Source organism: Setaria viridis, chromosome 1 (assembly GCF_005286985.2).
Source record: "Setaria viridis chromosome 1, Setaria_viridis_v4.0, whole genome shotgun sequence".
Taxonomy (NCBI): domain Eukaryota; kingdom Viridiplantae; phylum Streptophyta; class Magnoliopsida; order Poales; family Poaceae; genus Setaria; species Setaria viridis.
In genome coordinates, this window is record NC_048263.2 from 38935175 (window position 1) to 38957301 (window position 22127).

Here is a 22127-nt window from a genome sequence, read left to right on the forward strand (position 1 = left end):
GCTGGTACTTGTTGGCAGGCACATTCACTGCGCGCCTGCCACCGCCCCACGGGCAAACTCCTTTCCCTGTGCGCACGCACGAAGGCGCGCTGTAGCAGCCGTTCCTCACCTCCTGCGTCGCGTTGCAGATTCCAAAATCTCCCGGTCAAAAGTGCTATTCCGTAGGCAAAAGCATGGCTGCTGCCTCTGCTGCTCAAGTGCTGAGGAAACCACAGGCTTTGGAGGATGATAGGCCACTGTCCTAAGAGAAGGCCGGGGTAAACAACACGTCGAGTTTGAGCTTTCTGTCCAGCGTTTGCAGTGAGCGAACTCAAGGTTATGGCTAGGCAGTCAAACGCTATGCACGAACCAGCCTGGCTCAAAACCGGACTTCTTTCGATGCTTCCCCGCCTCACTTTCGAACTATGTAAGGTCAAGGGCGCTAGTGTCGCAATGAAAAAAGGAGCTAGAGCCCCCAGGCTTACAGCTATAACTCGAACCTATAAAGGATGCAGATACTAAACAGCAACACTAATGACCAGATGAAAGGAAGGAGGAAGGCACTGCTGCAATATGGTATGCTTGGAACTTGCCACATCGTTCACTTTACATTGCTGACATAGCGCCCTTGACACTACAATGACCAGTTCAAAGGAAGGCACTGCTGGTCTGCTGCCATATTGTATGGTTGGAACTTACCACATCGTTCGATTTACATTGCTGACAGCGAAATCAGAACATTACACTGACGCACAAGTGGATATTACCAAATTACCACATATAGACTGACGTCAAACATTGTATCACATGTAAGAAAATGGGGTACAAGCTGCACTTTGACACTGATGCTTAGGAGAAAAAATACCACACGTTAACTTACAGCTCAAGCAAAAAGAGCTACAAGCCCCAGTTTGGAACTGTATGTGTCTTGGATTCTTGACATTCTTCAGATTACAGCAAGTTCTTGGATGACACGTTGCAGGCTTGATTACTCGCCAAACGAATACATTCGCCTCTGGACATTTGCTGCAGGCATGGCTCCATTACAGTTTACAGCACAGGCATTGTAGGTTCAGTAGAAGGCTTCTTATGGCACCTCCTAGTACTGCCTACAAAATCTTAGATGGCGGGTCACCACACTAGACTAATTTACAACAGCTACAGGGGCATTCTTCTTCAATATCCATAACTGGATCCTGATAATCTATCATTTTCTGGACAGTATATGAGTTGTCCATTGCAGCTCTTAACCCATCTCTGAGCTGCCAAAGTGATGAAGGCAGCTCATTCTTTCTAAACCGATATGTACAGTTGAGCTCAGCGCCTAAAGGCTGCAGCAAATAGAGACATCAGAACTCAAAACGATCATGGATGTAGTAAAATCTTTAGCTCCAGAAAAGAGAGCTAACTAAAGATGCAATTAAAGAAGGCACTAAAGCTGACAGCAAGGATATCGCAGGGCTTTTCTTTGAGTTATCTGACAACAAGAAAACTGTGGTTCTCGAGAATATCAATGGTATATAACCAAAGCTATGATCCCCAGTACTAGAGTCATTGTCCTGTGCCCGTGGACACTTAACATGAAAGCAGCAACTGCTTGTAACTTTGTTATTTTGCAACCAGGTAAACAAACAATACTCGGTTACAGAAATCAGGAATCTAACAGTCAAGATAAATAATATAACGGTATGTAGTGTCTCACCTTGGCAATATGAGGCAGACTTTCAAGTCTGTAACAGACACTTAGTCCTTTTGATAAAAGGAGAGAACTAGGTCTGTATGTACTGAGAACAATTGTGTGTCCACAAAAAGCTGTCAACAAAAAACAAAGCACAAGGTCAATTAGTCTGTGCACTGGATAACTCTCTTGCCAGAGACATGGCCAGAGAGATCAAGGATTGGAGCACGCCAATTTGATCCCCAAAGAAGATACAGCTGAGTCAAGAAAAGAAAAGAGCATCTGGCATTGAAAGTGCTTAAATATCACTTGTTTCTGTGTCGCTACTTCTGATAAAATCAACAAAGGAGGCAAAACTAGCATGACTTTGCTTCTATGCAAACCAGACACAGAAATTATATTGAAGGCAAAGGAAAGAATGCAATTTAATACCTTCATAAACGGCCTATCGCGGCTCGGGAAAGAACCAATAAAGCTCTCTCTTAAAAGTAAGGAAACCTATGCAAAGAAAAATAGAGTTAGCAGCCAGCATGCTTCAATTGTATAAACATGCCCCCAAAAAAGGAACTAAAATCACAGTGACAAGAAAACTATCCAGATTTTATACCAATAATTAATATATATATACAAAAAGGAACTAAAATCAGCCAAAATATCAATGAAAGGTCACAAGGACAGACCTTGTCATTGTTAGACTGCACATTGGTAATTGTATGAGATCTCAAATTCGAGCACAGTGTATCAAGGTAGTCTCTAAGCACTGCCAAAAAACCTTTGGCCGCTTCCACCTGCATGCTTAAAAGATTAGATACATATACAAAGAAAAAAACAGGTGAGTAGATACACTTTAAAGCTTTCACTGAATATAAAACCCCTGAATGCTTTACCAGCCAAAAAATGTCAGAAACTGCAGTGAACAGACTGCTGTGAGCAACTATAAATTTTGATGGAAACCAATAGAACATAGGCTTAGGGATTCTATAATTGCAAGACAAGGCAAAAAACAAAAGGAAAGAAGGCAGATATTTTGTATGTCTATGCAATCATTCCCAGCCCCAGAGAATTTCAGAGAAAGCTCAACACAGTACAATGATGACTACAGAAAACTACACCGCTTATTTGTACATATGGAAACAGATGAAAATGGAAAGATTATGGACTAAATAACCAAGACACTACCTGGGAATCCGTGCATTCGTAAACGGGACGCTTTCTTGCAAGATAACTTTCTCCAACAAGTATGGAATGATATGGACGCAAGGAAGCAAGCAACTCTCTGTGCTGCGGTAGTTGTGGGACTGAAGAAGACTTGATCTGAACACAAGGAATTCATGTATCAACAGCAACCCTTAGCATCAAAATGATCAATCATGCTACAGCAATGCGTTCTTAAAAAAAACAATTAAATGGCCAAGAGAGCACAATCATAAAGCCGAGACATCCATCAAGTACCACAAAAGTTGAGTTAGACTGCTACTCAGAAATGTATGCACCAGAACTGTTAATCATCTCCCGTCATGAAAAGTTTCTTTCAACATTTAGAGACACTTAGGAATACTGCCAAGAGCAGCCTTCAAATTCAATACAAAGTTACGTCTTATTTCTTGTAACAATTTCTAATAACTAAAAACACATCTACAGTTGCACACATAACTGAACTCCAGAAAGCAACATCAGCAACAGCAATGAGTAGGTAAGAACTATTCAGGTACCTGATTCCTGTTGGCATCAATGACTACAGCATTTGCTAGCCTGTTGAGCACATCAGATGCCTTGTTCTGTACACCAACCTAAAGATGGCAACAGCTGTTAGTTCACCATCAAACATCTACAATGCAAAGCTCATTTCAAATAGATAGCAATGCACCAAAACATAATCACATGAAGAGAGTTTAACCAACGCGAGGCCTGCTTATTTCCCTCCCCCAATCCCCATCCTGGCAGAGCCCTAACTCCCTAGTCCCTACCTTTCCCCCCATGTTGCCACTACATTGGTCAAAACAAATAATGTTAATTAGATCAGGAACTTACTATGTAGGGAACTGGTGCGTCCAGAAAATCCATCATGTCAATCGGCAAAACCTGGAAAACAATGATGCAACAGAAGATAAGAAGGTTACAGTAACTGTAAAGCTGATATGAAGGCCAAATTTGGAAAAAAAAAAGTAGAAGTACCGGTATGAGCAGACTCTGCCACTGATACGGGCGTATTAAAGGTATGATGGACAAAACTGAAGCCGATAGCATTCCCTGGTCATTAGAAATTGCCAGAGCATGTTAGTGCAAACTTTCAATGGTTTCATCAGTAGAGAGATAACCAAAATCTGCTGTTTGCTCAACAAAACCATATGATTTGCAGGAACAACAAGCATAATGTACGTGGAAGTTGTTTAATCACCTATGTACATCTTCTTTCCTAACATCCTCTTTTTAAAGATAAACTCTTGAAAGGAACATTATACAGGATGCTTTAGCCGGAAAGCACCACAATATTTAAAACTTAAAAATGCCAAAAATTATAAGGCCTAGAACCATACCAGGTTAGAACAGACAATAACAATCTGTTTCTCCAGGAGTGCAGCAGCAAAAAGTGTCATTACCTGCCAAAATTATCATTTTAAAAACTGTACAACAACGTAATGTATATTTTTGTCCAAAAATACATAAATGTCCACGTTACTTTTTTTCTGAAACAGATAAAATACATCCACAACAATGTAGAAGGCTAGATCAATGATTACATTTTAAAAAGAAAATGCATAAGAAGGCATAATGATCCAGTGCAAGGTACTAGCGCATATTTTGTTAAAGAATTGCTACCAGTGAACAAGAAGGCAATAGAAAGAAAAGGCACTACACAACCCATGTGCTAGACACACAACAGTTAATTGGAGATACATTTTTTCACATCAATAAAAGAGCAGGAAAAAAAGGTTATGTAGTAACAAGGTGACTAGCACATTCTTAGAACAAAATAAACCACAACTATAGCGCAAAAGCTTTTATCGAGCTTATGCAATTGCCAATGTATTGCGTTGAAGTCCTTTTTGACAGACTTGTACATCGAAGATGCAAATATTACCCCCTTTGAAATAATTTGCACTGGAGGTCCAAAACTTTAAATAGCAAAGGTCTTGATTTACTGGACATGAGCACTTGCTTATTTGAAAGATGTTCATATTCTAATAACAGTATCAAGCAAGAGCGATAAAACAACTAATGAGGTAGTATGAAAGAATTATATCATGGTGGAATAATCCAATACTTACATGTTCCAATCTGAGGCATCCACATATGGATGCCACTGCCCATGTGGATAAAGCAGTCGATTCCTCCTCGGCAAATAGTGCATTGCGCATCTAGAAAATGGATATGACATTAAGGAGTACTAGTCTTAAATTTCAAGATGCTATATATATATCGTAGATTCATCATACATAGGTCAATCCTAAATGCATCAACATACCTCAGCAACCTCTAGGCTTGTATCCCGTGACCTAAGCTCAATAGTAGAACCAGCAATATGAAGAACTGTTTCACCTGGCCGGTGAAAACTCAAAGGATGCAAATGCTCCAAGGGATGAAAAGTAAGTGATGAACCCCTGGCAGGACACTGTAGCTGGTAGTACTGACAGACAACTTGCAGAGAACCATATTTTTTTGCCTGGAGAAAACATTCAAGTTAACAAACAAACCAAACACATAAAATGAGGACAATGGAACCAGCTGTGCCTGAGTTTGTGCATAAACCTTAGCCCACTGCAGTATGTTGTTGTGTCTAACTAAGTCTCCGTGACCAATGGAAGATGGCTCCTCTGAATCAGAGTCCTGGGTGTCACATCTGAGATTTCTGCCTTCAGAAGGAGAATCCTGTGAACTGCAGCAAAAGACAGTAACAACTTGGTGACTCTAATTAGCAACTGGTAATCATGTAAAGTAAGCATTGCAAATGATATTAGGTGATGATTAGCTATTAGGTGTCAACAGTCAATAGCAGGAGTAAAAGGATGATTTCAATCAGATATAAAATTCAAGAAGCGGCTCAATAATTCTATGTCAACATTCATGAACATTCAAACATCTATGTGATTAAAGACTGTACACTTACTTTCAGAAGTTAAAAAAAGGAGAGTTCAATGTTCGCGAAACACAAGGTACTTAGGTGAGGAATGAGGTCAAACATTTCTCACAAACAGTAATAAGATTCATTTTCTCAAGTGCTGAGGTCAAGAGCAGCATAATGACTCATTTGTGGGTATACCATACCTTGGAGATGATTCACAATCTTCACACAGGCGAGAACGCATAAGTGGTAAAATAGTATCTGTAATAAAGAGATCCAGCTGCTCATCACCCTCATTTCCCTGTGGCGAATCATCACAATTCTTCCTTGCACCAGAATCAAGTTCATGAGGCTTAACTTCAGACTGATCCGATGATGTATCTTCTGGAACACAATGATCAGACACTTTGGGGGTATCACAATGAATGGCAGTTTCCGTTTCAAGATCACTCTGTTCTTTAACACAAGAATTATCTTGCCGTTCCCCTTCGTTAGAAACAAAGTCAAGTTGGGTGTCCTTACACCCAGAACTGCTGTCAGTATCAGAAAGCTCCTTCGACGAAACTCCCGTGCTTGATTCAGATGATTTATCCATATCAGTTGTGTTAGCATCTAAGTACTGTTTCGCTGTAACTTCGGTTCCTTCACAGATATCATTCTCCTCACAGGCTTCCTCAAGTGATAAGGAAGTTAGGATGCTAACACCATCTGTGAGCCATTCAAGCCGTTCTTCCATAAGAATACTGCACAAGAAATATGGCAGCTACTTATGAAACCCATATGAAAGAAATAGATCAAGTAGAATATCAATATTGAGAGTGGTAGCATCAAAACTTCCAGGATTAGGATGAAAGTATGAAACTGCTATTACAACTAAAAGAAAACATAAACATCAGTGCACTGTACACTAGCCTAAAAATAAACATAAATACAAAGTAGATGATTTGTACAGGTGTCAGAATTCAGATACTATTGTAAGAGTAATGACAAGATAAAGAGATGATGATTTCACAAAAAACTACCTCTGCAACACCCCAAAATGCAGTTCAAAAAACGGAAGCCTGGACAGGATGCAATAACACCGGTTCGTAGTTATCATGTAGCGACTCCGGCGTGGAAAGACAGGTTTTTCATTCATGAGCATCGATACCAGCTTTGATGGTCTCTGTACGATCTCTTCAACTAGTACACAGCATCCATATAATGTAGAGTCATCAGCAACCTGCAATCTCTCAATTATCAGCCACCTGGTACAGCAAAAAAGGATGCAGTAGTGAAAGATATAGGTATACCTGTAAGCGGAACACAAATGATTGGTTGCTTTCTTTAAGCTGTTCCTGAAATGGATAACAAAGATTGTAAGACTCGCAACCAAAAACATCAAAAGACTAGATAATAGCTACTTGCGAGTAGCATTCATGAAACGAGAAGAGTTCTATGGCGGAGGTTGTCAATCTACTGAGTTTTTTGTATACTGTGGTCTCAGAAGTAAGTGATGGCTTTTTGCCAGGTACAGAGATATCAACTGATCGAAGCAAAAGAAAGTCAAAACATAGCTGAGTGACAGTCACCTGCCCCAGGAGAATTTCATTCAACTCACTGAATGAAGGAGTCCGTTCGACAGCATGAACCTAGAACAAATATAAACATTGGTAAATTGTCCGATCGCTTAACAAGAAAGGACACTATTTTCTTTTCGACGGCATGAACATAGAACAAATATAAAAAATATAAGGAGGCCAGGAAACTAAACAGATTCATTCGGTTGTTGACTACACCCTCCGTCCCAAAAAGAATGTTATTCTAGTTTTGTCCTAAGTCAAAAAGAATGTTATTCTAGTTTGACCAAGTTATAAGATAAGAGTATCAACATTTCAGACCAAATAGGTATCATTAGATTCATCATGAAATACTTTCAAAATATACATATTTGGTGTTATAAATTTTGACACTATTCTCTATAAACTTGGTTAAACTTAAAATTGTTTGACTTAGGATAAAACTAGAACTGCATTCTTTTTGGGACAGAAGGAGTAGTTCCTTGAAATGCTGATTCTGATAGCATAGTCACTTGCAGTACATTGTCGTTAACTATACTTCACAAAAAGATAAAATACAAGAAAAATTGAAAATATGACTCCACCTATTGTATTCAATAACTATCAGAAAACCTCATGAATTCTATTTATGTTCATTGATCAGCCTTTATATCCTAAAAATTTTTCACATTTCCATATAAGCACAACATTTGCCTACTTTGTCTTTTTACTCATAAGCACTGTTATAAATGACTGTTATTATGTCACTCATTGCCTCACATATGATAACCTTAACGGGTTGGCAAACTCTAACATGATGAACTGAACCAAACCGGTTGAAGGAGACAACAGTACTGTCAGTATGCTCCATGATGGTTCAAGGAATCACTTGCAAGTCATGAAAAAAGCAGCATCAAGTCCTAACTGCTATAAAACGCATGCAGGCAACAACACAGGAGAAATTGATGCTGTATCAAGAGTCAAGAGCCCAATGTATAATGATGGATAAACATAAGCAGTACAAGGTGGTAAGAGCACTTCCAATGAACAAGAAGGAAAGACTTGAATACCACTTGCACTCTGTTATCAAAAGGGAATCAAAACTAAGTTGCATGCAGCTTGGATATGGCAGACCTGTACACCTCCGGGAAGGCAGAAAGAGAGGGTATCCTTGTACTTGAGTGGAAGAGGCTTCTCGGGAGGGTATGCAAAAAGAACCTAACGGGAAACAAATAGAATCAACATGATGACTTCTTTTTTTGATAAACAATGATACGGGTCCGTACCAGAACTCGTTAAATCAAACAACATGAAACAATAGGTGAGATGAATGATAACCTGTGGTTCCAAATTTGATATTGCATGAACTTGGTGGTGGCTATTGCTAAATAAATTTCTTGATCTCTTTCCATCCTCATCATTTCTCCCTAGTGCAATGTTTTCCAGCTCATGGATATCTGCCTGAGGTGGAAGCCCAACAATCACTATGCTCTCAAACAAATGTGATGGTTCTCTGATGCACCTATTACCCTGTTCCAAGAAACAACTGTGAGAGGTATGTACTCCCAACATAACAACATTGACATTCAAGCGATAGTTATTGCACGATAAGTCACTGCAGACCTATCCTATAAACTCACAGTATAGTAACAGAACAAAGACAATAGCATTAGCATCCCCATGATTAATTGCAAAGTCTAAGAGCCATGATAACAACAGGGAATGAAAAAATTCTAGTTAGTGGATCGTTTAAATAACTAATTTCAAAACGGTGTCCACTTTAATTATGTTTCACTCTTTCCTAGTAGTAAATATAATAGCAGGAGTTCACATCAATCAATCGCAATTTAAAGCTCTGAATAACCTTAGTTCTTTTGCATAGTATGTAAAACAACAGATTGACAAGGAATGCCACATAGGTAGAATGAGATGCACACCAATGACTTCAGCTGGAACCTTGACCACTGCCGTTTTTGCGTTGTAAGCACTTCTGGATTGTAAGGTCCAGACAGGTCTGGTGAGGATGAAAAACCTTTCATGATTTTCGAAAATTGCTGCTGAAGCTTCTGCATTGGGCTGCCACTCTCATCTTTGGAAGAATACACAACAGATGGCCGTGTAGACTGTGTAGTGGCAGCTGAAGCCGCAGCGATAAATGCTCTTGCGACCTCTTCCGTTGTTTGAATCAGGTGCGACGTGTTGAATTTAAGACCCTCTGACCCATCATTCTTGTCCACCATCCTAAATGCCTGGTAGTCATGCAAGCAATGAGATTGCCATTTCAGTGGTGTAACCGAGCGTGCAGATATTAGTCATTAGTTTTACAGAAACTGGAAGTAGGAGCTATCGTGAAATGAAATAATTCCAAGGCAACATTCGTGATCCAGTTGTAGCGTCTACCCAAACCCAAGTAAACCTTAAGCCATGCTGTCAGTATCAGCTTTGGATCACCTATTTTCGATCCCATAAACCTCCTGTCATCCACACAACCTTAAAATTTTCACTTACAAAAACAGCAAAACATTGGCAGCTAAACGGCAACAGAACAGCATGAAACAAGCTTATATCTCAATCTAATATCTAGCCAGAAAGCCACCTAACAATAAACTGCATGTACTTTACAAAACTAAAAGACCCCCCACTGAGCACACATCCTACTTTTCCGAGAGAATCACTCGAGGGAGATGGCGGAATCTTAAAAGTAACATCAAATCGAATAAAACCACATAATCCTACACCATTCTTACATTCCCGGCTCGCGTAGTGACAGGGACCATCTCTGGTGGAGAGCCGGAGATGCCTATTCACACACTCCGCTCCCAAAGGAGGGGAAATCTAACAAAAACCGCGCAGAGGAGTCGAAATACTCACTCAGAATTGCTAGTTGACTACTCTAAAATCCATCAATCGCAGTGTTCGAAGGGGGGAGGGAGGGAAATCCGCACACTCCAAGCCACCAGATGCCTCAAAATTAACAGCAGCGGCCGGCAACGCAGGAATCAAAGCTAGCCGCGTCCTTATCCGATCGACGAGCCGCCGGATGGAAAAAGAATCGGCAAAAACACCACAACAAATCGCTTACCAGTGATGCCCGCGGCGGCGGCGGCTGCGGAGATGGGTTTGACGCTTCGCCCCGCGCTGATCTCTGCCTGCTGCGTGTGCGGCGCCGCCCAAATGGACCCGAAACCAGCCCGCGAATGGGATGGCCTCCCTCCCTCTCCAAGTCTCGTCCTCGTGCCTGCTCCCCTCCCTCTTTTTTTTTCCTCTTTTTTTTCCCTGGTTTAATGCTTCGATTAACTATGGCGATTCGTTATGAATCGCGCAGATTTAAGTGGTGGCGATTTGGCTCGGTTTGGACAAAAGAAGAGAGATTTCGAAAGCGAGTTTTTTTTTCGTAGCGGAGTGGGACTCTGCTGGAACTGGGACTCGTTCTGCTGCCGCTGCGCGTGGGGCCGGCTCCCGGCTGGGTAGCCTCGTATGGGCCCCACCGATGAGGAAGCAGGGTTCTAGTTGAGTTGACCCAGACTATGTGGCCTCCTGTGTGGCCGGTTGCCATCGCCGCCACGTCTTTCGACGCGTGCCTGGCTCTGGGTGGAGCCAGCATGGCGCCTCGTCATATTTTTTTTCCGGCTACGATGTTCACGGCGGCCGCCTGGCAGGCACGTGACTTATTTTATCCGCAGAAATTATACTGGAAGCTTGTTGAATGTTGATCCAAATAATTGTGTGGTTTTTGGGGTTGTTAAATCGGGCATAAAAGTACGCAGGAAGAGTTCAAGAAGTCTAGTTCCAGCGATCGACTTTGTTCTCTTTTGTTCATTGCTTGATTAAGATAATCTGATATCGGTTTTCCAGTCGTTTTCTGCTTGGCTCCTACCGAGCATGGCATTAGTTGTGTTTTTGGATTGTGGGCAAGATCGGCAAGTGCCTCGTGGTTGTGGATATGTTAGATGTTGAGGAGATGCTTCTTGTCTTCATGTATGAAATTTTTGGGTTCCTTTCTTCAGAGAGTCCAGAGAAAAACAAAAGGATTTTGATAAGTGGCGAATATCTCTATGGCTCCACTGCGTGTCAGGTACTCAGGTTATTTTCAGCTCAATGGTCTCCGCAGTTCTCCGCAGTTCTGCACTCGCCTTCTCTGTACAGGCCAATCCATCAAGGAGGCAGTAGATGTTAAGCGAGTAATGCACGCAATACAAGTCCTTGCGGATTTCCAACACGGCAAAGACCAGTCGAGGGAGGAACGTTCAATCCGGTTCTCAAGAACCTATCAACCGGAAATAGTTGATGGCAACATTGATATACATCCCTATAAAAAGAAACCATTGATGTACATCCTTTAATTTTATGGTGACTATGGCACGAACGGGAGATGTGTTTCGGTGCTTCTCGTGTCCAGCAAGCTACGAGTAGTGATGCACAATCGGCTGTTTTAAGTTGCAATGATACGTAAACATGCGAGAATCATGTTGCTGAAGGAGATTGTTTCTTTAAAAAAGCAGAGAGGAGAAGAGTTGGCTGAGCAAGACCTCGTGCTGCAAGTCCAAGTGATGATCCAGTGGAAATATGGAATAGATAACCAGAAATCAAAGTCAGCCATGGGTGTCAATGTTTCACACTCTCAGTAGCAAACGGACTGACTGTAATTAAGGTCTTATTTGGTTGGGCTGTGGCTTTTGAAAAAGCTGTTGTGAGCTGTGAGGTGTAGAAAAGCAGTTGTGAGAAAAACAAAAGGTCGTTTGGTTAGAGCAGCTGTGAAACTGTAGGTTGTGTAAAAAATATCTGTAATGCCTCTAAAGGTATGAGGGTCTATTTATATGCAAATTGCTCATAACAAAATAATGTGCTCACTAATTTGCATGTAAATGACTATTTTAAAAAGGAAAAAAAATATTTTCTATGTTTTTCATCCATCAAAGTGATTGGTCCACATAAATAGAACAATATCCATCAAAAGGCTTATACAATGATGCTATCCCTCAACATAACTATCCTCCCATCGCACTAACCAAAGCATCAACTATCCTAGTACGAATGGTATTCATGGTATCCTCGTTCTCCACATCGTCACTCTCATCTCCTTGTGTCTGTATCGTGCCACTTGTATATTATACCAAGTACTCCTCATCAACATCACATCTCTCGAACTCCTTATCACACAAATTGTTATCACAGATAAAATTATGTAATGCAAGACAAGCCATAATAATATACTTCTGAGTACGAGGTGAGAAACTTGGCATGCCCTTCAAAATATGCCACTTCTGCTTTAAAACTCCAAAAGACCTTTCAATGATATTACGAAGAGATGAATGCAAGAAATTGAACATCTCGTACTTTCCTTGAGGAGGCCCCGAACGATGCCAAAATTCTGGTATATGGTGTGTGCTTCCTTTGAAAGGCGCAAGATGCCCAATTCAATTTGGGTAACCCGAGTCCACAGGATAATATTTTCCTACAAAATCAAATTAGTAAGGTACATAGTAATACATTGCTAACATGAACGGAGAAATATGAATTAGTAGTACTCCAAATTGCTCATTAACTCGTCATAAACAGAGAAACATGAACTAGCAGTAGAGATGTACCTCAGAGCAGATTTGGCGGCGGGCGGCGGGTGGGTGGGGCGGGCAGCTGGGGGGCACGGGCGGATAGGGGGCGCCTGGTGTGGGAGTTGGACAGGTGCGCTGGTGCGTAAGTCGGACGGAAATAGAACGGGAAAAACGAACCGGTATCTTTCATAAGCAGCTGAAAGCAGGAGGGAAGGTGCTTTTGGTTTCGTACTAGAGCAAAAGCAACTTTTAGCCTAAAGCATCCGTGGCTTTTAGATCTTTTGGTTGGCTTTTGGTTTTTGCAAAAACAAAAGCAGGAAGCCCAACCTAAAGCACCCCGAGGACCGGCCTTTCGAAGGATTCAGGAATACGTCAAATCGAACTTTTAACCTAACACCGCGGTTTCTGATCTGAATACATGCTGGCAAAACCTGATTATCGCACTAAGCTCGAGGTCAAATCCTCGTGCGAGAACTCGTACAGTCTGACAAGTTAGGAGGTGTTTGGTTCCACGGACTAAAATTTAGTCCCTGTCACATTGAATGTTTAGATACTAATTAGGAGGACTAAATATGAGCTAATTATAAAACCAATATGGAGGTTAAATCGCGAGATGAATCTATTAAGCCTAATTAATTCATGATTAGCACATATTTACTGTAGCATCACATTGCCAAATTGTGGACTAATTAGGTTTAATAGATTCGTCTCGTGAATTAATCTCCATCTATACAATTGGTTTTGTAATTAGTCTATATTTAATACTCCAAATTAGTATCTAAACATTCGATGTGATAGTAAAAATTTTAATCCGTGGAACTATACACCCCCTAGGAAACCAGCTGCACAGAGCCGTTAGACCGTTAGTCCGGCCGTTACCCTACGTTCAGAAGCTGGATCGATCCAGGTAGATTCTGAGTTCAGTTCAGTACCGTACCTTCTTTCAGCTGAGTTTCTATTTCACCCGGTGAGAGAGAGAGAGACCAAAAACAGGCTGATAGGAGTACTGGAGTACTATGCAACCTGCACATCTGGTCCCTCTGCCACGGATCGATCAGCGGCTTCAAACAGTACGCGTGCAGCATGCACATGCGAGCATGAGTCGGGGTCGGGCACAATTTTTTTGCTTTTGGGAGGACAAAATGGTACAGATGATCACGCCATGGACGGCGACAGCGATGCGGATGACCGGATGTCCCTCCCTCCTCGCTCCGATCCCTCGCTTTCTTTTCGTTTTCTCCGGGCCACGCCGCCGCGTGGGCGCGAGCGCCGCCTGGGCCCGCCCGGCCGTGCCGTGATACACGGGCCCACTACGAGCCGAACCGGGGAGGGAAATTGTTAGGCGCACCGTTCGCTCTTCACTTCAGTCTTCGGTTCTTCACTCAAGCAGCAGACAGCATGCTCTTCTAGATTTTGCAGTGCCTTTACACTCTGATCTATCTGAAGATGGCTAAGGTTTCAAACAACACGTCGAAGTTGAACCGGGATATACGTTGAAAGGTGAAACGGAAACATCGCAAAAAGTCAAAGGCTCGAAGCAGCCGATACCTAATACATGCCGTCGTGCGTTTTGTCAGATTTTAGCATCATCACATAGTACTGAACAACTCTGATTACCGTAATTCCGGTCTGATGTTGAGAACTGAGACTTCATTTGCCCGTGAAAAAAAAGGCTCTTCTTCCTATGGACTCTGAGCATTGCATCTGCCGCCATGGTGCTTTCTTTCTTCTTTTTTCTTTTTTTTTTGGCAAGAAAAGTCATGGTGCTTTCTTGGATTTGATCGTTGATGGCAAGCAGTTGACACTTGTGGACCCTCGTGCGTTTCTGGGCGGCTGGATGTCGCCGTGTCAGTTGAGCTAGCCCATGCTTGAGTGGCGTAGAGCGGACATGGGTAACACGCACGGAAATGGCATGTGCCGAGCCACACTTTTTTCTGAATTCTGATTGCCAATTTGCCAAGCCAAACGTAAGCTGAGACAATGCTCACGGCAGCTCTCAGCCCTTGGAAGATCTTACTAGCTTGTGGGCTCGTGGCCTCGTGCATTCTCAAGTTCAGAACCTGAACTGCATTTGATGGGCTACTGTGCATACCGGAAAACTCGACATGATGCGTGCACGCTTGCTTCTAGCACATGCAGCTTCAGCGGAACGAACACCAACACAGGAACATGTAATGAATCGGTGCTCGAGGAAGGTGGTGAATTAGTCAACTTAAAATCTTAATCTATGACTTCCATTATTTTTCATCAGATCACGCTATCAAGATGTGCACCTACGGTTGATCTAATATGAAACCCTCATCTAAAATAAGTTTTGCAACCTAACCAATTCTAACAGGATACTACGCTAAGAATGTAAAGGCACACAAGTTGGAAGAATGTAATGCGGAAACGTAAGAGAAGGGGATGAGGGGAAGCAAACTCTTAACACGATGATTTATCCCGTAGTATCCGTAGGCACTAAGCCACCATTAGTCCATGTTATTGAAGCACGCGCACAAGAGTATTGCTTCGTGGTTACCAAGTCTCTTTCGCGACTCCCCCATTGACTTGCCACAAAGGCTTGGCCACTAAGGCTCACGCCAAGTTCCCCGGTCACCTTGATGCCGCCTCCACTAAGGAGCTTCTCCACAAAGGAAGGGGGTCTCCACGTCCCTCACACACGGTCGTCAACACCACTCCACACCAAGCCGGAGGGTCGAAGACTTGCCGGTAAGCCACCAAGGCTTCAAGGCGCCGGCACACCTTGTACGGCTATGGTTCACTTCTTAAACCGATCATAAGATAGGCACACCTTGCACTCATTCTTCTCTAGGCCTATCTTAGCAATAATCACTCTTTTTAACTTGTGTTAAGCCTTTGACAAATCACTTAAGTACTTTTGGTGGCTTGGATGTGTTCTTGATGGGTCTTGATCTCCAATAGACTCCTGCACACTCCAGCAACATCAGATGGGCGAGTGGAGGAGGTATATAAATAGCCCAAGGCATCAAAGAGCCGTTGCTCCAACGGCTAGTTAAAGTATAACATCGGATGTTCCGATGGTCTATTTTGGCATGCATCAGGACATCCGGTGCAACTAACCGTTGGCTCCTCCACGTCCAAATTCTTTAAGAATTCATCCGACGCTTCATCCGATGGTACCGTTGGAACATCCGGTGTTGAAGGGTTTTTGCCCAAAACCTCTCTGGAACTTCGCAAAGTAAATATGCTTCCGATGGTTACCTCCATAGGGCATCGGAACATCCGGTGCTATAGGTTAAATTCTGCCTTCTCTGAGAATTGCTCCGAAGCTACTAAAATTCCCATCGTTGGATCATCCGGTGCATCCTAGAACACAAGTTGATTTTCCCGTTGTACCAATTGCTCTGATGCTTACTCCGACGCTTGCCTCGGTGCACCATCGGAACATCCGATGGTATTGATTTTTCTGTGTTAAATACTACAACTTGCACACTGAAGATACCGTATTTGGATGCTCTAGAATTATTCTCTGGATATAAATTTGGATGCTTGAATACTATAGAATAATTCTAGGTACCATGATTTGGTCACTTGAATAGCATAGCTTGGATGCTTGAATACCATGATTTGGCTCTCAAGAATACCATAACTTGGACCTTGTCATGGTTTGGTTTGCATACTTGGGACATAGAAAAACTACAAGACACATGGTTGACAAACTATTATTCCCAATGACTATATTGTCGCTTAATCACCAAAATCACGAACTATAATGGAATGGGGCCATATTCGCTTCACGACACTTGATATAAATTTGACGACGCATGCTTGACAAAGGCAGGGCAATAGAAGAGATCTCCTTTACACGGTGGTACACGCCAAGGCGATTAATTTTGATCTGTTGCAAAAAGGAATGAACGAACGGTGCATGACCAAACAATTGGATATAGAGTTAAAAGCACTACGGCCTAGCCTAGCTTTACGATCGCTGTCCAATTTGAAACAAAAATATCGGGACCTTTTTTCTGCTGAAAAGGATCCATTTTATTTTTATTTACTCGTCACGAGTGGCTAGCGTCATGATCGTCGATGACCTGGCACGGCTATCAACCAGTGTCGGATTTGTGTAGTCTACCTCGCTTGGCCTGCGTGTATCCCCAATCAGACGTTGCCTTATCAAGGTCGCCCGCCAGCCTGAAAAAGAGTGCCGTGTCATCCTCCATCAGCTGATATGATATGATTAGGCTACGCCTACCAGATGCAAGAACACGACGGCTTCCTAACTTTGATCTATATATGTATGTGTCAGCCTGGCCACTGCGATCGAATCAAATGGTTTTCGTCAATCACTCTAAGCCAACCAATAATTTCTAGCCTGCGCCAGAGAGATTGCTCGCAAATTGCGAGTTCAAGTACTGCAGTAGCATATACGGGGTATGTCTATATGATGTTGACTGTTTTGTTGATAGAATTCAATATCATGGCTTTTCAGCAATCCATTTCTTAACATAATTACATGCACGATGCATGCAACAAAATCCCAACTTTAGCACTACGCAAAAAGAAGATTCCCTATCACATCAAACTTGCGGTACATGCATGGAGTACTGAATGTAGATGAAATCAAAAACTAATTGCACAATTTTGCTGTACTTTGCGAGACGAATCTTTTGAGCCTAATTAGTCAATATTTGGACAATAATTCATAAATACAAACGAAATGCTACAGTTACTATAGTAATTTTGGTTGTTTAAAGTTGGGCAACTAAACAAGACCTCAGCATCTAACCTACTCCTCGCTCTGTCATGCTCTGCCTTAAAAGGTGCTTGTTGTATGCCGTTGTTAGCAGGTTCGTCAAAAGCAAAGCAAAGCAACAAGACTGACACTTGATCCAGGTCTTCAGGGCAGGGACACTCCGACACTGCTATTGCCTGCTCAATCGTAATGTCAGACACCGATGCATCACCAACCGGCTAATTTATCCCCGGTCGAGGACCTGGACGAGCAGGGGTTGGTATGTTCTGAACCCTCATTATGTCCCAAGTTGAATGTGGGCGTCGCGGTTCTTTGAATACTTCCGCTCTTCGTTTCCCAAGGTTCAACGTCCAACTACTGCAGGAACAGGAAACAAAACGGAGGCGTTGATATGCTGATCCAATAGAAGATGTTCGTCGCGGTAGGTCGGTGTAGACTGGATATGCATCGATTGGATAACATCGTCCGGTCCTTGCTTGGAGCCTTGGATGGAGACAGCAGGGAGGGCAAAGGCAAGGCTTTATCCGGCCAATCTGTGCGGCGGCAGCTAGTGGACGCAAGTTCAGCGAAGGAACCGGGGAGTATCGGCGAGAAAACCTTGTGCTTTGGATCTTCCGGGTTACCAGGCAACGGAGTCAGTTCGAACTCTGAAAATTTACCAAAGCAGAAACTCAGGAAAGAAGAACCTGAATCTCTTACGGGTCGGCCCAGTTAGAAAGTCAAGTCGGCGAGTACGTTCGCCAGCCCATCAACAACGTGGCTAGTACCAGCAGCACGCTACGAAACGGGCAAAATCAGCCCAAGCCCAAATGGACCGTCTGCTGCCATCCAAAAACGGCCCATCCTCTGACACGCGGCTCACGGAGCATGATTGGTTCGTTGCCAAAGTTTTGGCAAGCCAAAAGTTGGGCAACAAACTTGCTAATACTTTGGTAGAATAAATGTGAGATGTTAAGGATGGCAACGGGGCGGGTTCAGATCGGGTGGAGTGTTTGGACACCTAAAACCGAAACCTGAACCTAATACCCGAATCGGTCCCGAACACCAATTCGGGTGAAAATCGATCCCCAAAACTGAAACCCGTTGATCCCTGAAACCCGATGGATTAACTGAAACCCGAGAATATTGCAATAAATTAATAAGGACAACATACAGCAAAGACAGTATCTAAATTTCAGAGATTATTCAAAAAAAAACAACACCACAAAGGTAGAACTGGAGAACCAACCCAAGCTCGCCTCCCCAGCCCCCAGTCTCCATAGGCTGCGTCACTGGAGACGTCGGGGGTCAGGTGGGTGCCGGGCGGGTGCCGGGCTGAGTGGCGGAGGAGTGAGCGAGGTGGAGGAGCCGGCAGGCAGCGGGGTGGAGCGGGCGGGGCGGCGGAGGAGCGGGAGGCGGGCGCGGTTGGGTGTGGGAGCCGCGGGGTGCTTGGGTGCGTGGGTGCGGGACGGTGTGGCTGGGTGAAGGATTTCAGGCTTATATACCTAGAGTTGCTAGGTGGGCTTCTAGTGGACTAATATTTTGGTCCCTGATGAAGCTCCATGGGTGAATTTAAGAACCCACCCCAAACCCACAGTATTTCGGGTATCAGAACCCGCAAATCCGTGAGCGAAAACTAGGAACCAAAATTGAAACCTTCGAACCCGAAACCCGTGGATATCCACCCCGAACCCGATCCGCTGCCATCCTTGAGATGTTGGCAAATTTGAGTAGCAAACCAAATAGTGGTCAAAAGATAGTTTTGGCATGCTAAAATTTTAGCAGCAAACCAATCAGTCTCTCACGCTCGATATGCCCCAACGGGAACGGCCGGAACGGGTGCATGGCACACGCGCTAGTTTTTGGCGTCATGGTCAGAAGGGAAAGGGACCTGTCTCGTCCACCAGCCGAGGAGTTTGCCAGCTTGCCATGTGTGCACTGTGCACAGACTCCACAGTCCCATGCTCTCGTGCGGGATGGGCATGCGCTTCGAACCCATCCTGCTGCTCCCCTCCGCTCCGCTCCTTCGCGCGCCCCGTACCGCCGGTGTTACTCCTCCGCTTCAATTCGTCAGTTTCCTGGCCGCGCCGGCGGCGACGAGCGTGAAGCCGCGGAGGAGAGGAGCACGGGGTCATGGGCTCGCCGCGGCGAAAGAACCAGCTGCTAGCTGCCACTGCCTAGTTCGGGGCTCGATTGGTCTCGTCGCGGCGCGAGTAATGGCTCTCGCTGCGCCGGCCGGGCTGTGTCAGTAGTCCCCGGCTGGCCGGCCGGCTCCCCATTCATTTCGCGTCCTTCCGTCGGGTTCACGATGTGGAAATTTTGTCTCGCGCAGGTAGTGGTATTCGGCAGCGGGGTACCAGATTCAGATCGGTCAATACGTACGGAGAGTCGCTCGCAACTGCTACGGCGTACATGGCCGGTAAAATAGTCGTGAAGTACGTGTACGGGATCTAGTAGTAGTTACCGGTGTTGGAGGCGCATCTACGGTCAAGCTAAGGTACGGCACTTGGGGTCAGTTAGCCTTGATTTAACACTTGTACAGTGCAAGATTTGACCGGAATCTTGTCATCTTCAGCAAGGGTATGGTCGTACGGAACGTTACGGGATGTGTATGGCACCTGTTGTCTATAGGCTACCGCGTACAGGGAGGGAGAGGCGCCTACAACTTTTTGTTCAGTTGGACTTGGACTTGGACCGCATATACGTCCGTATAACCTGCTCCTCTCGCATCATCGATCCGTCAGCCTGACGCGGATACCGGAGGTCTAGCTGGAGCAATGCCGCTTTCCGGAGACTGGAGGATGGCGGCATCGATCTGAATCTGATCGGTTCATTTCAGATATCGGGATTGCGTGGGATTCTGGTATACAGAAGTTCTACTTCTAGCTCGTTCACCAGCAAGATGATGCAAAAGATCTGGAACGATGCTGCAGACGTTTTAGACGGCAGGCATGGCAGAGGCAGACACGCTTGAAGAGGTGATCGCGCCCGTGGTGCCGGTGCAGCCGTTCAGTTTTGGCAAAGGATCCAGTTTCAGGGAAAGAAAAAGGTTTAGGCAATGGTCCTTTCCAAGATCAGGCTGCTCAAGAATTGGCATCATTAACCCGTGGAACATATGCTCAGCGAGTCTTTTGAGATTTGTATGTTTACGGGGTAAGCTAAGCTTTCCACGGTGCACACATGCTAATGCAAAAAGGCTGCTCCTCTGCCACCGAAGCAAGAGCAAACCTGACAGCTCGTTACTATAATCTTACCAAACTGAATTTTTTTAAGAAAATTCCTTATTTGACACCACCTTCCCATCCCTTATATGACATCGAGTTCTATCTTCATTCTTTATTTGACATTTTCATCACTTTTATCACATAAGTCGAACAAAACAACCATCAAATCACCTCCAAAATCATGAAATTTTTTTTTTATAATTTATAATAGAACAGATGAAGATGAGTCCATATATGAAAACGCACATGTACCTTTGCCATTTTAAAATTAAAACAAATCTAACTACTTTTGAAGCATATTTGAATTTCTATGATACCATAATACTTTCCAAAAATTATGAAAAACAGCTAATATTCCTTATATGAGATGTAGTCATTTATAAAATTATTTTCTATCATAAGTTACATAGAGAATTACAAGGTTGTTTAAAATGTTCCCAAATCTACGTTTCTTAATAATTCTCTATGTAAGTTTTGCTAGGAAATAATTTAATAAGTTCCAGCATCTGATGTGACAAATATTAGTTTTTTTCTTATAAATTTTAAAGGTGTTTTAGTGCCATAAAATTTAGATAACTTATAAAGGTAGCCTAAATTGGTGATTTTTAATTTTAAAACCATAAAGATATATGTTTTATTTTAATAAATATGGGTTCATATTCATTTGTTGTATCACTACAAAAAATTTCATGATTTTTAGAGGTGATTGGGAAATCGTTTCACCTGACTTAACTAACACAAGTGACAGAAATATCAAATAAGGAATAAAAGTTAGAAGTCAGTGCCACATTAAGAAGGAAAAACTTTTCAGGATCAAGAAAGGAATTAACTCATTTTTCAGTGTTAAATAAGGAATTTCCTAATTTTTTTTTTTGGGTTGAGCACGTTCAGGTTCAGGGATATATCTCTGTGCTACTGGAAGGGAGATGCTGATACGCTGCTGACTGAGAGGGAAATGCAGAGGATGCTGATGCCGCATAGGAGAACAGAATCCAGGATGCTGCTGCATGCATATGGCATGCTACTACAGTGTCAGTATGCTTAGATATATATAGCTATCTCTGCAGCTGGTTTGCTTTCTGTCGGTTTAGTTTTATTTGCTGAGATGCCCTACAGGAGAGGCCAACTGTTCCACCTGTCAGGGAATTCATCACAAATTCACAATGTTTTATGCTGCACTGCATGCATACTGTCCATTCTGAAAAGTTTACCTTGTTTGTTGAAACTACAGCTGCAGCCTACCTTCTTTCGGAGGAAACAGATGCAGTTTTATCTGGCCATCAGCATGTGCTACAATGATCCTTTACTTCATGGGGCCTTGATTATGATTTCAAAGCTGTGCCTGACAGGGCAGACTGTTTCACTACGGCCGGCCGTAGGCGGTGCCATTAGTC

The 22127-nt window shown here is 43.3% G+C and overlaps 1 protein-coding gene across 1 annotated transcript; it reads right to left on the bottom strand.

Annotated features, from left to right (window-relative positions):
• Positions 1 to 626: 626 nt before the first annotated feature.
• Positions 627 to 10603, bottom strand: LOC117840060 (uncharacterized). Its single transcript, XM_034720516.2, has 20 exons — positions 10341 to 10603; positions 9196 to 9507; positions 8597 to 8788; positions 8393 to 8476; positions 7292 to 7351; positions 7013 to 7057; positions 6743 to 6942; positions 5924 to 6463; positions 5408 to 5534; positions 5124 to 5321; positions 4927 to 5016; positions 4195 to 4257; positions 3833 to 3907; positions 3689 to 3739; positions 3370 to 3447; positions 2837 to 2971; positions 2338 to 2445; positions 2090 to 2155; positions 1682 to 1791; positions 627 to 1310 (listed from the first exon to the last, which is right to left on the bottom strand). Exons 2-19 carry the CDS (start codon positions 9496 to 9498, stop codon positions 1723 to 1725), a joined length of 2484 nt encoding a protein of 827 aa, XP_034576407.1. The 5' UTR covers positions 9499 to 9507; positions 10341 to 10603; the 3' UTR covers positions 627 to 1310; positions 1682 to 1722.
• Between the last annotated feature and the right edge of the window lie 11524 nt (positions 10604 to 22127).